Here is an 18,271-nt window from a genome sequence, read left to right as displayed (position 1 = left end):
TATACTACTATACTCTTGACTATACAAGAATATACACCTATATTCTTGACTGTATGAGGATGGGTTGTCAAACAGTTTTTGAAAAAAAATTTATTGCGTCTACCATTTTTTTAAAATTTTTAGTTGTTTGTTCTCTCAAATAGCCAAGAAGAACGAAACGCGTTTTCAGAACTTTTTAATTGTTCTTTTTTACTGTTTGAAATAATTACTCCTTAATGAGTTTGTTTTAAACATAAAACTATGAATAATTAATTTATGAGTTACTCATAAATATTTTTTGTAAAACAGTTCTTTTAATATAAAAAAAGAATATGGAAAACTCCTTTTATTTATTTAAAACTGCTTAATTTTAATTGCTCTTTGTTTACTTAAACAATTATTTTTCGAGTTACAATGGTCTTTTTTGCTTCCCGGATAGTACAATCTTTTTAGTATGAAAATATGTACTTCGTGAAATTACATTTTCAATAGCAGCTAGATTTTCTAAAATAAAGTCCTTAATTTTAATTACTTTATTATATACATATAATAGTACTGAAAGAAATCCGCTGTAATAACCCGACGCGGCACATGGATGCACAAACCAGAAACCTGCAGATGTGACCGTTCACTTGTTTCCCTTTATTCATGGTTGGCATACATTTTTATTAATTCAACACAAATAAAATCGGAGCAACAGCGACTTGTTTTCAAAAAACGTTTTACATCGGATGAACTTGAAAAATATATTTTTTTGAAGGCAGCAGGCAGAAGCATGTCGCTACAGCAAAGCAGAAGAGAGCAAAGAGCGGCTATCAAAAAGAGCGAGTAAAGAGAAGAGGGAGACCACGCAGCAAAGTCACATCACACCAAGGCATGACCACATCATTCCCATAGCACGACAGGAAAAAATGATTACACTAGAAAATCGACTGCCTTCCTAAAAATCTCGATGATAAAGAAGGGGTCATAAATCAAAAAAGTTTAAAAAGCGCTGATCTACAGAATTAAAATGGAGAGTTAAGGGACTATTGCTAATACATACAGGAAGGAGTAATTACTGAAAGGAAGTACAGTATCTCGTTTTTGAACATTTGCTCCATTTTCGTCTGTAGTCACATAGATAAAATGCGTGTCGAGGAGGTACGCATTCGTGTAATGGTACATAACAGTAAAAATCTTCACGGGTCATGATGATTTCCGTCAAGAAACCGATTTTGTGTATCATTCAACAGCGCCCTGTATTATATCAAAAGTGCCATTTCTTTTCCCACATTAACTTTACGAAACCTTATAAAGTATTTTCTCTCTCCTCTCCGTATGCCTTAGTACACACTCGACGCGTACTCGAGAGGTCCAGATTCGTTCCCGGCGAGAGCACTGCACATTTTTCACTTCGCCTGCTTAAAATAACCTGATGATTCTACAACCATCTACTTCCCTATGAATAGCCCAAGTAGTAGTCGCTTGTTGCAAAGGACGTACAGCTTATTGCATTTATAATGTTCCCCCGCTCAGCAGATATATATTTCTAAGATATCATTCTTCAGAAAATAAATTTATGCCTCCTCCTCCTTCTTCTTCAGGTGGAGTTTATCAGGTATCAGGGATCTCTGCTAAATAGCATTTTATGCCAAAGATACAAACAACATATTTTTTCCCTCTACTTTAATCTAACGACATATTTTCCCCCTCTACTTCAATATTCTCTCTTTTTTACCCCCTTTTTTTTTCGAAACTTTAGCTGATTGTTTACTGACAGCCTTCTTTTTATTGCCTTTCGACACGACTTTGTTCATTTTGAATTATTTTTAACCTTTCCATAGAGCAGTGATTCTCAACCACTGTGCCGTGGCACTTTTGTGTGCCCCAAAATTCTTAAAGTGAAACGCCAAATTTTAGAAATGTATATAGTAAACATTATAACGGGTTTAATCCTAGTGTACGGTACCCATCAGAATTGGCGAAATTCGGTTTTAAGACAGCAATAAGAGCGCCAACTGTGGTATCCAAACCGATTTTGGTGCCGAAGACTTCTATATTCGAGTTAACTTTGAACGCAGAGGAAGAACTAATTTCGCTTTCTTATAATCGAAATTTAATTAAAAAATATTCGGGAGAGTCAGTTAATTCATTTTATATTAACATTAGATGTGATTATGGCCAAAAAAGCTTTAAAATTATTATTACAGTTTTCTACATCTTATTACAGTTTTCTACATCTTATTTGTGTGAATTCGGATTTTCAGTATTAATCAACATAAAAACGAAAAAAAGATCGAGACTTAAATGTAGAAGACGATATGACAGTAGCATTGTCATTTTACAGCCAAATATAAATGAAATTATAAAAAACATCAAGTTCAAATTTCTTATTAAAAGTATTGTTATTATTAACTTGTAATTTCATCCCTTAATAAACGTACTGCTGCTTTTGCAATACATATTATTTTATTTTACATTCAAAATTATTATCATAAACTATTTTACACAGTGTATTATAGGTAAGTAAACAACTTTTAAATTTATTTTTTTCTTTGTGTGCCGCTAAATTTTGAAATCGTTAAAAGTGTGCCACGACAAAAAAAGGTTGAGAATCACTGCCTTAGAGGTTGGCACATACAGAGTTTGTTCGAAAAATAGCAGGACTGAATATTAAAAAAAAAAAAAAAAAAAAAAAAAAAAAAAAACTTTATTCATAATTTTGACACATACACTTAATAGTTTTCAAAATATGCCCCTTTTGTATCAAAACAGTGTTTCCAGCAACTCTGATCACTGAAGGCTCTCTAGAACGCAGAAACTTAAATACTCTTCAGCTGTTTCTTTACTCTCTCTCGGCCTCTTCAGCTCTTTCTTTACTCTCTTCCGGCCTCTTCAGCTCTCTCGGCCTCTTGAATGACCTGGATCGAGCTGTGGGGCCTTCTTTTTATGACCCTTTTCAGTCGGGGGAAAAGGAAGAGTCTGAAGAAGCGGCATCTGAGCTGTACCTATACTTGAAATACTCAGAAAACAAGTCGCGTCCGTCTCCAGCAATCGCTGGATCTGGAGGCTCCATGAAGACAATGCGCCAAGACACAACGCCTTTGCTGTCATGGACTTACTGATCAAACATGGCATCACACAGCTTCCCCAGCCACCTTAGAGCCCAGATGTCGCTCCTTCAGACTTCTTCCTCTTTCCCCGACTGAAAAGGGTCGTGAAAGGACGGCACGAAGGCTCGGTTCAGACCATTTAAGAGACCGTAACGAGAGAGCTGAAGAGTATTCCTGTTTCTTCGTTCCAGAGAGCCGTCAGTGATTGGCAGAGTCGCTGGAAACGCTGTTTTGACGCGGAAAAGGCATATTTTGAAAACTATTAAGTCGTTGTGCTAAAATTATGAATAACTGTGTTGATGCAGAACGGGCATATTTTGAAAACTGTTTAGTCGATGAGTTAAAACTGTGAATAATTTTTTTAAAAAAAATTTAGTCCTACTACTTTCCGGACATACCCTGTATATATCTTACAACATTCACTGCATTAAATTAGGCTAAAAAATTAGTTCAGTATGGAAATTTAAAATTTGCTGCTTAATCCGGAGCAGGAAAAGGCAGACCATATTGATTTGCTTTTCCGTTCCTTGCTCATTGAGTCGTTGAGCAAATGGCTTCAATACACAAAAAATTAGTCTCTGTAGCCCTACGTGAAAAAGGTTTATTACTGAAAAATTTCCTATATAAGAGCAACTGGTTACTGCTTTCCGTCGCCTACTACGGACCAAATTTCAGAAACTTAGAATTTGCAAATCTAAGTTCTTATATGCTTATCCGATCATGGTCGGATAAATATAGAAAATAATTATAATAATAAATTTGAAAGCTTTCAGCTTTTATACTGCGCTGAAAGGGGCGTTTTTTTTATTTTTTTATTATTTATTTATTTATTTTTTTATTTTATTTACACACACATACGTTTTTCGAGAGCATTTGTGCTAATGCCCTTTTGTGATAAAAATATTTAAAAGCAGTATATCTTTAGAATTTTTGATAGACAGTCTCGGATTCTGGAGATAAAAAAGTTTTATTCCGTGCAGTATTGTAACTGCTCGTTTTGAAATCGTTGAGTCTTTCAATCACAAATTCGTTAAAGTTTTACAAAATATGAAATAGATAATAAAGAAATTCGAGTTTCAAAATTCGCGCTTTCAAGTGCCCATGTTCGGGTGGGAGAACTATGTTATTCAAAATTGGGCGGCTGTAGGTACCTATGTTTTTTCACACTGCGAGAAACATATATACATTCAATACAGATTCTTCATTATTTAATTTCTTTAAATAAAATATAATATTTAAATATAACACAGGACAATAATATTTAGTGGCAGCAATTTGGAAAGTGATACAGGCTTTCAGTGATTAGATGCAAAATGCCGTTTTGAGACTGATAGCCCTCCTAAGCTAACGCTCCTTTGGGCTAATAATTAATTAAATCAGTTTTGCATGTTTCCTTTTAAATATAAGCTCTGTCACCTAAATGTATTACAGATAGTGGTTTATCTAGAGCGGGTGGAGGGGGCAAGGGAGGACATCTGTCCGCGGGCGGAGGATCCCCGGAGCACCAAATTGATTTTAAGAATTTTTGAAAGCAATGTTTTCCGTTCTTGCATTCTCCTGGGCTTACTCCCATGGTGTAAGTGGTTAGCACAATCAGTTGTTTCTAATGTGTGATTTTTTATTCTGGAAAATAATGTGTAACATTCTTTTAACTTCCTTGTACAAAGTAAAGGAAGTATTGCACTCGCTGAAAATTTCGGATATTATATTTCAAAAGAAATATTCATCTTGACCCTTCGCAAAACCGTTTGGACGATTCTTTTAAGCGACATTTGTACATGCGGACAGATTAAAGGACTGTTTGCAATTGCACGGGGGCCGAGCTGCACCAGTACCTCCTACATACAAAGCCAAGCCTCTAGGGTTGCTTTAACGCTCTGACGCCACGAAAGTCGTCTCTCCACTTTGTCAACACCTGCCTCGTGCTCTGGTAGTGTAGTGAACCAACTTTTGTTTGAAAGTGTAGTACGCTGTAGTTGAATATTTTACATTTGCGAATTATTTTTTTTTTTACTATGCCACACAAATGCTGTGTTGCAACATGCAAAGAAAACTGCAAGAATGGCCCGAAGGTGGCCGTATTTAGTTTTCCTGCGGAAGAAGAGCTAAAAAAGAAAGGGATTTGGAACTGCAAACGACAAGATGGATTCCAGCCTACCAAACATTCAAAGGTAAACATGCATTCCATTTTTAAATTAGAAAATTCCTGAAAGATTAATGCTATTGAAACATAAGTGACTTGAAGTATGTAGGGGCCCACCAGCTGCCGAGCGGTAAAGTCGCTGAACACTGGTAGTTCGGTCCGAGGTTCGAATCCCGCGAACGGGCTGGCTGCATGGGCGTTTTCGTGGTTTTCCCCATGTGTAACGTGTATACGAGCCAGTTTCCCTTAGAAAGTCCTCCACGTAGGCATCCCATCCTCTTAGGCAGATAGCCCTCCAGGCTTTGCCATATTCACACACACACACACATTTGAAGTATGTAGAAAATACTGGCTGCACTCCCTGAAGAAGTTTTCGATTGTCAACATCGCCTTGAGAAGGGAAGGGGAGTCAGTGGTCCGCACGCTTGGTCACGCAGGGTCCGTAGGAGGGTAAAGTGGTTATCACACATGGCTACAGTCCCTGCTAGACGGGACTTTTTTGAGAAACGAGATTCGGGTAGCACTGGTTTAAACGGGAAGATTCTTAGGAAAAAGAGCCCCGCCTGAAGCGAAGTCCCGCCTAGCTACGGATACCATGGAGGTCCATGACGGATACAATGTTGCGGGAATTTTTCAAACCTCACCGAAAATGTCTCAGGTCCCGGGTAGAGACAACCAATCAGACGAAAGTTCTGCTTCTGAAGGATCACGTGATCCCAATCTGAGCGATAATCGATTACTGCTTGGCGTTCAAGTCTTTGTAGTAAGAGAGAATGGTAACCTTATCTACGTGTATTTCCCGGAATTGTGCGGGTTCTGAGAATTGTCGCTTTCGACGTCAAATCCCGCGTAGCCGAAACATAATGTGATTGGGACCTTACACACTTCTTCATCTCGAAAGAACTTGCCGATAGAGCATGCGTAAAACCGGACGGGTATTAGCCAAAGAACATGTATAGATGTTCTTTGTCTTAGCCGGCAGCGGAAAGCAGTATCTCAACCGCTGGCCCTTATTTCAGCCCTGCCCACAGAACTAACGTTGCGAAGAAACGACGGGCTCCGTTCCGTTCGTAAAAGCCAGGAAACGAACACACCTCTCCATTGAAGAAAACGAATTGTAAAATGTATTTAAAGTGGATTCAAAAGGGATTTTTAAGTGACGTTTGTACGTACCAACATAGGTACGTACATATGCATTCAAAAAGATGGGCCGTAGGACGTTGGTGTTTTGTGTATAGGACTGCTATATCATCTAGTGTTTCATTTCCCCTTTTTTATTGCAGTTGGAAGAACCAAATGTGTATCTATCTATCTGTCTTTCTATCTATATATACGTGTGTGTGCGTGATGATGTGGTCTTTGCTGGAAGATGAAATCCATTTTTTTTATTTAGTTATGGCCGAGAAGACGGTTGCTTAGACGACGGCTGGTAGGAAAATCACAACTGGTTTGATGGTTAAAACATCATTTTTATTTTTTTATAGGAACAAGTATTCAGCAATATATTTTTTGCTTAAAACTGGTACAAACACTAAGGGGTGCTAAACCTACTCCATAATTTCGTTATACGTAGTTTTCATTTTAGACAATGAAGAAAGAAGGCGAAGCGAGAAATGTAGTTTATTCCGGCGAGCACGAAAAAGCAATGCATATTGACTTCGGTGCTATTTGTAGCCAGAAATTTATTGTGTTAATTCTGAGCAGCGATAGGGCTACAGATGTCGCAGTGCAGAGAGATTGCAGGAAAAGAGTGACGTAGCATGCCGCAGAGTGACGCAGCAAAGCGCATTTGATGAAATATTGGCAGTTGATTAAAATTAATTTAATAATTTTGTTTCGCATTTTATATTTTACACACACACACGGATATATATTATATCTATCCACTTACCTGCCATAAATGTCTTACTCCACGTTTATTTTAGCAATCGTAGGTCGTAATCATATACTTCCAATTACTGAAGTGTTTTAAATGATCAAAATATTCATGCTTTGGCAACGCCAAATTTAAAATCTAACTTTTAATACGGTCTCCCGTTTCCTATACATATATTTAAGAAAACGTTTTACTTGTTATGAAAAAAAAAATTAGAAGAAATTTGACTCCCGTACGACAAGAAATGACCAAGTTCTTTGATTTCAAAATTTGCAATTTCTGATGTCATTTTCAATTTGCCTCGAGGGATTGGTTAATTAAATTATACTAAGTCAAAGAAATTAGTTTGAATGAAGTACAAAATTAATAATAATAATGTATATTTGTGTATAATAATGTATATAGTGTACAATTTAATGATTCGGTATAAAAAGTCACGTGGTGTCCACATCAGATTTTTTCCTTAGGTTCTCTTAGGCTTTTTTTTTGCTCTTTTCTCACCGCTCGCCTCTGGATCGGAATCGCTGGGCTATTTTCCTGCTAAAAATTTTGTTCAATTTATATAGTTTCTGTCTACGTTTTAAAGTATTGCTAGCGCAAGACATAACATTGTCTTTACAAACATTTATGCCGCTGCTTATTACTGATAATGTTCATAATAATGATAATCATGGTGATAATGATAATGATAATCATAGTGATAATGTTCTCTGAGTTACCACGATTTGCACAAATTTTGCAGTTCAAATAACTAGAAACTTCCTCCCTTCCATTTTCTTCTTTTTAAGACATTTCTTCCACTATATAGCCGGTTTACTTGTTCGTATCTCGAGGCATCATTCATCATCCAAGACAAATTTTGTTCAGAAGACTTTTTTCGTGAACCCATATGTTCGTAATTCAAGGTCGCACTGTGCTAACGGTTACATCATGGGATCAAGCACAGAAGAATGCAGTAATTCTTAACACTCTTCCCCAAACATAAAGGGCGACTTGCAGAGACATGGGATTCAGTCGACCTGATCTAGGTGACAAAGATTTATTATCCACCCCTTTTTAGTTCGAGTTTTACTGTAGAGAAATTTACAGTATTTTAGGGGCGAGAAGCATAACATTCAACAACAACTTTGCTGAAGTTCAAAAATAGGTGGGAGACTTTCGGACAATCTCTAAGGTAGTCTTCAATAAACTGCGGTGGGGCTGCACAATTAGTGTGGTAGGATTGTACTTGTGCGCCCAATGAAGAAATTGTGGTATTCCGCCCGCTTGTATCTGTATTAAAATTAAAAATATTAATCATATTTCTTACAGCTCGTTTGGACTCATTGTTTTAATTGCTGATTTTCTCTTCTAATAAAAATAGCATTTTAACCAGCTTTGCTTCCAAAGCCAGATTCTTTCCAGCTTTGCTTTTGCAGTGCACTGCTTCCTGAAGGAAAATGGCTCTGAAGTATGTTGGAGTACAAAGGGCAGCTATAGAATACGAAAGTGAAGATTTATTTAGAAATTATGTTGGAGAGGATGCTGAAGAAGTGGAACGTGTGCATAGGTGAGATTTGACCTGAAATATTTACTCTGTAAAAATCTCCAGTCTGCCTACAAAAATCCAAATATAACTCAAAATTATTTTTTCTGATTTTTTAATTATAATTATATGCGATTACTGTTTCATGCTAAGATACTGATGCTATAAATGCTGAAGTCCAAAGAATAAATATACACTGAAGTGACAAAAGTCATGGGATACCTCCTAATATTTTGTCGGTCCTTCTTTTGCCCGGCGAAGTGCAGCAACTCGACGTGGCACGGCCTCAACAAGTCATTGGAAGTCCCCTGCAGGAATATTGAGCCATGCTGCCTCTATAGACGTTCATAATTGTGAAAGTGTTGAAGGTGCAGGGTTTTGGGCACGAACTGATCTCTCGATAATGTCCCATAAATGTTCGATGGGATTCATGTCGGGCGATCTAGGTGGCCAGATAATTCGCTGGAATTGTCCAGAATGTTCTTCTAACCAATCGCGAACAATTGTGGCCCGTGACATGGAGCATTGTCATCCATAAAAATCCCATCGTTGTTTGAGTACGTGAAGTCCATGAATGGCTGTAAGTGATTTTCAAGTAGCTGAAGTTATACATTTCCAGTCAATGATCGGTTCAGTTGCACCAGAGGACCGAGTCCATGCCATGTAAAAACAGCCCAGACCATTATGGAACTACCACCAGCTTGAACAGTGCCTTGTTGACAATCTAGGTCCATAGCTTCGTGGGGTCTGCGCCACACTCGAACCCTACCATCAGCTCTTACCAACTGAAATCGTGACTCATCTGACCAATCCACGGTTTTCCATTCGTTTAGGGACCAACCGATATGCTCAAGAGCCCACGAGAGTCGCTGCAGGCGATGTCGTGCTGTCAAGTAAAGGCACTCGAGTCGGTCTTCTGCTGGCATAGCCCAAGGAAGACAGATTTCGCCGCACTGTCCTATCGGACACGTCCCTCGTACGTCCCACATTGATTTCTGCGGTTATTTGACGTAGTGTTGCTTGTCTGTGAATACTGACAACTCTACGCAGACGTCGCTGGTCTCGGTCATTAAGTGCAGGTGGTCGGCCACTGCGCTGTCCATGGTGGGATGTTATGCCTGAAATTAGATACTCTCGGCACACACTTGACACTGTGGATCTCGGAAGGTTGAATTCCCTAACGATATCCGAAATGGAATGACCCATGCATCTAGCTCCAACTACCAGTTCAAAGTCTGTTAATTCTTGTCGTGCGGCCATAATCACGTCAAAGCCTCTTCACATGAATAACTTAAACACAAATGAAAGCCCTGCCAAATCACTTCGCATTTACACATTTTCTACGCGATACTACTGCCATCTGTATATTTGCATATTGTTATCCCATGACTTTTGTCACTTCAGTGCAGTTAATCTTGTAACAGAACTATTTAAGTGTAATTGAACTATTTTATTCAACGTCATGAACTCATGAACTGTAACCGAACTATTTTATTTAAACGCGATCTCGTGGCGATATGAAAAAACGTCAGTCGACCTCCAGCCGCCATGATCATAGTTTACTATGTTATTCAAATGTTTAATGTTCCATTTGGTATATATTTCATTTTTATGTATACTTCTTTTGTTTGTAACCGTTCCTGTGTGCTCTGTTAATAAATCCTTTTAAAGCTAGCCGGCATTAGTGTCTATTGAGGAACCGCTACATCAGGATGTAACAGAACTATTTAAGTGTAATTGAACTATTTTATTCAACGCCATGAACTCATGAACTGTAACCGAACTATTTTATTTAAACGCGATCTCGTGGCGATATGAAAAAACGTCAGTCGACCTCCAGCCGCCATGATCATAGTTTACTATGTTATTCAAATGTTTAATGTTCCATTTGGTATATATTTCATTTTTATGTATATTTCTTTTGTTTGTAACCGTTCCTGTGTGCTCTGTTAATAAATCCTTTTAAAGCTAGCCGGCATTAGTGTCTATTGAGGAACCGCTACATCAGGATGTAACAGAACTATTTAAGTGTAATTGAACTATTTTATTCAACGCCATGAACTCATGAACTGTAACCGAACTATTTTTATTTAAACGCCATCTAGTGGCGATATGAAAAAACGTCAGCCGACCTCCAGCCGCCATGATGATAGTTTACTATGTCTCTGTTATTCTAATGTTTCATGTTCCAATTGGTATATGTTTCATTTTTATGTAAATTTCTTTTGTTTGTAACCGTTCCTGTGTGCTCTGTTAATAAATCCTTTTAAAGCTAGCCGGCATTAGTGTCTATTGAGGAACGGCTACATTACATTGGCGCCCAACTAAATTTGAATCCAAAATGGCGCAACAAAATGTTTAGAATTTCTGTTTGGCTTTAACAAGCCCTTACTCCCGAATTTAACTTTTAGTTGCTGGAGATCGGCTCAGTTTCTTTTCAGGTGTGGACTACTGGTCAAATATTCTGGAAACCAATTCTGGAATTAAAATTGTCATACCGTGCTGCTAGCACATCGAATCATCAACTGGACAATTTCAACGGAAAAGATAAGTTTCGTTTACATTATCGTTTAATCTGAGTTTAAAGTTCTTTTAAACTGATTATTTATTATAAGCTGCTTCTTAAAGCAAATGTAAATTCTTTACTGAAATCTCATTTATTGATACTACATAAGAGTATTAAAGGAAAGCAAACGGCTTTCTGTTAACCAAACGTTATTTCTTGAATTGGAATTTGTTATTTTAAAATGTTAATGCGCATATTAAATTAATTTGTGAATAATATTGTTTCACTGAATGCATGTTTTGATGTTAAAGTTTGAATATATTCATGGACGTTGTTCATTAGAATTTATTAGTTTCGATTCTGACATACAGCAGCAGATGTTTCCCCCCCGCGGAAATGTTTAGACTAGCGATGATTTATGATGTGTCTACGTCAAATCTTTTATTATTTTTATTTTCTTTGAGTGCTGTTGTTCCTCATTAAATGTTTTATTCTACATAAAATAAAATATTGTACTTGTTGATTTATCTTTCGACGAACATTTTGAGAAAATGATTATAGTATAATACTTTAAGAAAATATGATTGTTTTCCTTTAATGAATGCATGTCTTGAAAATATTTCTTGAAGCGAAAGAAAATAATTATGAATAAAATCAAATGACTATTTAATTAAAGTAACAGAGTTACTGTGTGTTGCTTACTTAGCTTAATATTTTGTTAAGATTAAGATTTCGAAGAATTCAGCTTAAATATAAAAGCTTATGGTAAGACATTTATGTATGTTTTTGTATGTTTTGCTAAGTAGTAAACAATTTTTGAACAATTTATTATATGTTATTTTCTGGATACAAGTTGAATTTATGAGGGCATTTTATGATATTTTTATGACTCAGAAATAATAAACTTTGGGAGTATTATTGTTTACATTTATAAATGCTGTTTAATAGTGGCATATAAATGTACGAGTAACATTGTTTACATTTATACATGCTGTGTAATAGGGGTATATACATTTTACTTAAAGATATAATTATTAATTCTAAAATAATGTATTGTGAATAAAGTCGAAATAACAACAAATTCAATTTCATCTTTTCACTCCCCCCTGACCTCTCATATAATTATGGCTTACCTTGCCAAAGCACGAAAAGAGGATTAACGTTTAAAAGACGGGTGGCCTAAATATCGGCCAGAGCTGTAGCGTCTCAAAAAGACGGCTGTGGCCGAAATGTCGGCCAGCGAATTCCCCTCCCCCCAGCCTTCAGGGTGCGGAGATAGTCATTGTCCGAATAACCTCCCTTTCCATTTATGCGATGTGACCTTCGCGCCTCCCAGGACTGTGGGGTTTCGTAAATTCCTTTCGTTTCCCTCAGCAGTAAAATCTTAGCAATTTGACACTAGGATTAATTTCACCAACTTTTCAGTGTCATTCAAAATGTATTTTTTTCTTTATATTTCCCCTTTTTATTGTAATTTTTGTATTTAATATTGCTGTTTGAAACATGCAAAATGTAATGGAGTGCAATGCAATGAAAATATAATCAAAATCTGTTTTTAAAGTAAAGGAAAATAATTTTAAAAAATGCTAAAGGATTAAAAAAAGCTTTTATCACAAAACTGCAAGAAAGAACATTGAACGACAATGTAGTTGAATGATGAAATAACTTACGATACAATGGGGGGAATCAATAAATTAAACTGAATAAGTAAGAATACTAATCAAAAAGGTAAACTAAACTAATATAAGAAAAATACAACGGGATGTGTTTGATATATAAATATAAACTGTTACACAATGCTTGGAAACAAATAAAAGCGAACTGCCGATTTATACGAGAAACAAATAGTTAAAAATCATTTTCGAGTATAAATTAAAAACGTTAATTAGTATATGTAATTCTAAACTAAATTCAGTTTGGAAACAAATAAAAACGGAATAAACTATGAACAAATTATAGGAGTGCAAATGTTGCTAAGGCGTATTTTCATTATGACGCAATATCAAAAGTTAATATTCCAACATACGACAATTATTTAGCTACGAAATCTCATTATAATATGTTTCCCTAGTTTAAGGAAAAGAAACAGCAGAAAAGAGAACAAATTCAACAAATTCTTTTACATTATTCCCTAGTCCCTTATCTGAAAAGTAACAAAGGCGACCACCAAAGGCGACCTACAGGAAAAGTTCCAAAAGAGTAGTAGTCTCCCTTTACAATGGCAGTTAAAAGGGGGTAGAAATGCATTTGGATTTCCCGTCTTTTTAAGTGAAACCTTTCCAAACTGCCCCGTCTCTTAAAGGTTAAAAACTCTCGCTACAGAACTGGGTTTCACTGTAAACGACACTATGCGAGTAATAGATCTTATCGTCAATTCTGACACTTATGATGAGGCTTTTACCAGGAATCTTCTGGAAACTTTAATCGAAACTAGACAACAAAAACAACGTGAAAGCAACGATCTAGAGACACGTCAAAGAAAAGAACAAGAACTTTTATTAGAATTGGAACGTTTAAAATTAAACCTGGCAGCTGCTAGCTCAAATCCAATGCCACCTTTGCTTCAACTGCAGCAATTGAAACAACTATTCAACACCTAATACCTAAATTTACAGGAACTTCTGACATTGCAACCTACCTGCAAATTTTTGAAAGACAATGTGAGAAAGTTAATATTGTTACGAATTTGGTATTTAAAAAGCTAATGTTAGTTCAATTATAAATTAAATGGTTTTATTTCTCACGCAGTGCAGCGCGTGACGAATATTAAAAGAAAGCTAAGCCGGAAAATTGAAAATACAAGAGCGCGTGCATTAAATAAATAAATATCTCTTTTTTTGATTTCGAGAAAGTACTGGAAAATTCTAGCGCGTGATTTTAAAATCTTATAAAAGGAGGAAAACATCTCAGTTCGTAGTTGTTGTTGTTCCTTAGTTTGTTGTTGTTTAGAAAACTGCTCTTGTTGATTGTAGCGAATTCGCGGATTAGCGTTCTTTAGTTGTTTTGAATTACGTTCTACTGGACATTTGAGTAGTTAAAAGATAACTACTGTGAGATATTGTAATACTGCATGATAATTTGAGAAAATTTAAGCATTTTTGTTGTGATAATAATAAATTTTTGTTCATTTTTCATCGGACTTGTGCATTCATTTCATAACGAACCCGTACGCACGCAACAATTTTTGGTGTCAGGAGTGGGATTTGAATGCCAATAACAAGAGCGATGGAAGAACAATTCAGGCAAATGATGACTGCATTTGCTGATGGAAGGAGCCGTCAACTCCGTTAAGGAAGATATAAAAGCTGTACAAGAGAAAATGGATGCTGGTCAAATATCCGTTAAGGAAGAAATGAAATTGGGCCAGGAATGCGTTAAGCAAGAGATGAAATCCCTTAAAGACGAGATGAAAGCAGGTCAGGACGAAATGAAAAGAGAAATTACCTGCGTAATAGAAAATAAATTTGAGGCTATGGAAGGCAGAATAGACGCGGTTGAAACTAAAGTTGGACAAATAGAAGAAAGAGTTTCTTCGGTAAAAGAACAAGTAGAAGAAAGAATTTCTTCTGTAAAAGAACATATAGAAGAGAGAGTTTCTGCCGTCGAACAACAAATTGATGATAGGGTTTCTGCTGCCGTCACCAAAGAAGTTGACAGTCTAAAGAAGTGCATAGCGACGGTAGGAAACAATTCTGTAGGTTTTAAATTTTTATCGATGCCTGCTCGTTCCGTTCTGAAACTATCTACATATGATGGGAAGACCTCCTGGCAGGTGTATAGGACACAATTTTCTATCGTTGCGGATGCGAATGGATGGGATTCCCAAGCTAAGGCCTGTCATCTCGCCGCTTCTCTGAGAGCAGACGCAGCGGATATCCTGCAGACGCTTCCCGGAAATCAAAGACTAGATTTCGAAGCTCTATCCGGGGCTTTGGAGCTGCGCTTCGGCGAGAAATGTTTAAAAGACTACAGCAGGCTCCAATTAAAATCTCGTCAACAGAAGCCTACCGAAACACTTCAGGAGCTCGCCGCGGATGTTGAAAGGCTGTCCCATCTCGCCTTTTCGGAATGCCCGACAGAAACAAGGGAAATCCTGTCCTTACAATACTTTATCGACGGTATCCGAGATGCTGAAATACAGAAAGCTCTTCGAATGGCAGATGTAAAGGACATAAAAAGCGCTCTGTTGTACGCCATGAAGTTCGAGGCAGCCCAGCAAGCAACTAGTAGAGATCGCTACCCAGTTAGAGCTGTGCGAGTCCATGAGCCAGTGGATCAACTGATGGCTCGTTTAGATGATTTAGCCAGACAAGTCGAAGATTTGATACGGAGTAGGAGCGAGAAGAAAGTGGCTCTAAGGTGTTGGAGATGTGGTAGTGAAGGTCACCTAAGACGGAATTGCAGAACACCCCAGGGTACGGAATATAAAGCAGATGATTTTACCAGACAAGTCAGTGGCTTGAGACGGAACAGAAGTGAAAAGAAACTAATTCTTAAGTGCTGGAACTGCGGAGTTGAAGGCCACATACGAAGAAACTGCAGAACACCCCGAGGTACGGAAAATAAGACCATTTCCCAGCAACAACGCAGTAAACAAATTAGTGACCATATCGAGGAACGGAGGTTGCCAGATAGTGAAAAACCTTGTTTTAAAGCTCTTAAAATTTATAGAGTGAGTGGCAACAATAACGGACTGTCTATCAATGGGAATATCGATGGAGTTCCTTGCAGTATGATCATTGACCCAGGAGCTAATGTTACCATCATTAGGAAAGATTTAGCTGAACAGTTTAAAGATAAACTTATTTGGACGCCATCCTGTGTTACCCTTCAGACTGCGTCTGGTGACAAGATCGACATAACTGGGAAGTTAAACGTAAACATCACGTTTGGAAGTGCCGCCTACCATCACACAGCATATGTGGCGGATATTACAGATCCATGCATACTCGGATTGGACTTTTTAAGGAAATACAATTTTTCCTTAGACTTGAAAAACAACAAACTGCTTTCAGGATCTGAAGACATGACTATCCATCCTAAGAAGGGATCCTCACCTGGAAATGCCGACGCTTTGTCCGAAAGAACCAGCTCGAGAAACAGCCGAAATCATGCTAGGGTCGAAAAGAAACACCAGACTACCAGCTATTCTCCATCTCAGATGCTCTTCGGTCGAGACCTTCGTCTGCCTTGTGACCGCCTGTTTCATCGCCGTACGGATGCGCCTTCATCGCCTGAGGAACACATCCAAGATGCCCAGGCCCGATTTGAGGGGATGCACCGTTCTGCACGAAAGCGAGTCAACTTGGCGACGGAGAAAATGAAGACCAGATGCGACACAAGAGCTACTAGACATAGATCCAACAAAGGAGACAAGGTGTGGTTGTGGAACCTGATTCAACGAAAAGGACTGAGTCCTAAATTACAGTCACCTTCGGATGGTCCATATACAGTGCTGAACAGGAATGACGTTGTGGTTCGGATCCGTGAGTCTTCGAACTCTTACGACAGGTTAGCTTATTACTATGGCCATAGTACGTAATGTAAATAATTGTAAATAGTATCAGACCATGGTCCTTTTTGTTTATAAATGTGTATTTGATTTGCATTCAGTATTTGATTTGTATTTAGTATTTGATTTGTATTTAGTATTTGATTTGTATTTAGTATTTGTTTTGTATGTAGTATTTGATAGCATTTGATTTGTTTAAGTTAGTTATTGCATTTATTGTTTATATTGTTTGATATTGTAATGTAATGTTTATGCCTCAGTTGCATTTATGCCACAGTTGTAAGTTTAGCTTCCTGTCCAGGGATTGTACTGCCCGGGACGTGCAGTCCTTGGGAAGGGGGCAGTGTTACGAATTTGGTATTTAAAAAGCTAATGTTAGTTCAATTATAAATTAAATGGTTTTATTTCTCGCGCAGTGCAGCGCGTGACGAATATTAAAAGAAAGCTAAGCTGGAAAAATTAAAAATACAAGAGCGCGTGCGTTAAATAAATAAATGTCTCTTTTTGATTTCGAGAAAGTACTGGAAAATTCTAGCGCGTGATTTTAAAATCTTATAAAAGGAGGAAAACATCTCAGTTTGTAGCAGTTGTTTAGTTTGTTGTTGTTTAGAAAACTATTGTTGTTGATTGTAGCGAATTCGCGGATTAGCGTTCTTTAGCTGTTTCGAATTACGTTCTATTGGACATTTGAGTAGTTAAAAGATAACTACTGTGAGATATTGTAATACTGCATGATAATTTGAGAAAAGTTAAGCATTTTTGTTGTGATAATAATAAATTTTTGTTCATTTTTCATCGGACTTGTGCATTCATTTCATAACGAACCCGTACGCACGCAACAATATAAATTAAGTACATCAATATAAATTAACAATATAAATTAATTACATCACTCATCTTCTACCTCTTCTGCCTATAGACATTTCGCAAATTATTTTAAGAGAACCAAAAGACAAATTAGAAGATTATTCTTACATCAAGAAGATTCTGCTACAAAGATTCAAATTAAATGCTGAATAATTTCGAATTAAACTTACCACACACCAAAAACACCCTGGGTCCTTATGGAAAGATTTTGCTTACGATTTAAATAATTATCTCGAAGAGTGGCTTCATAGTCTCGATGTTACAGAATTTGAATCACTCAAAGACTTGGTCCTGACGGATCAGCTTAAAAGAAGAGTCAGTAGTGACGTTAAGGAGCATTTTATTGATACTTGGGGAAAAATAAAGAGTTCATCTGAATTAGTACAGAAATTGGATGATTATAAAGCTGTACGTGTTAAAAATACGAACTACATCTCCACTTCCTGGCAGGCGAAACTATTCTTACAAACCGACTAATCCATCCAAACACAAAGTAGAAAATCGAACAAGTGAAGTACAGGGAACTCACAAAACCTTTTTAAATCGTGGTCAGCAACAAACAGAGGAAAAGCGACCTCCTTTAACATGCTATGGGTGCGGAAAAACTGGTTTTATCAAGTCTAAATGTTCAGACTGTAACCTCCCAAAGACTTAAAATTCATCAAATTTTGGCACTATCCAAATCCGATCCTGTTTATCTTCCACTCGGACTGCTGTATTTTGAATTAGTATTGGTGGTGTTTCCGGTACAGCTTTCGCCGACAGTGG

The 18,271-nt window shown here is 37.1% G+C and overlaps 1 protein-coding gene across 3 annotated transcripts in view; it reads left to right on the top strand.

Annotated features, from left to right (window-relative positions):
• LOC118194263 (uncharacterized) overlaps window positions 1–18,271 on the top strand; it is a 55,853-nt gene that overhangs the window by 14,249 nt on the left and 23,333 nt on the right. The window contains exon 2 of one of the 3 annotated variants that reach the window (XM_035365479.2): window positions 8,498–8,642. In XM_035365479.2, the coding sequence (XP_035221370.2) occupies window positions 8,533–8,642 (110 nt within the window). In that variant the 5' untranslated portion in view covers window positions 8,498–8,532. Of the gene's footprint in view, window positions 1–8,482; window positions 8,643–18,271 lie in introns of all 3 variants that reach the window. The other 2 variants (XM_035365480.2, XM_035365477.2) reach the window with 2 other exon arrangements.

This window comes from Stegodyphus dumicola, chromosome 1, assembly GCF_044657685.1.
Source record: "Stegodyphus dumicola isolate Sdum_Otavi_A_Nest chromosome 1, ASM4465768v1".
NCBI classification, from domain to species: Eukaryota; Metazoa; Arthropoda; class Arachnida; order Araneae; family Eresidae; genus Stegodyphus; species Stegodyphus dumicola.
The sequence above is the reverse complement of the archived record's forward strand: the minus strand, read 5'-3'. Positions and strand labels throughout refer to the sequence as shown.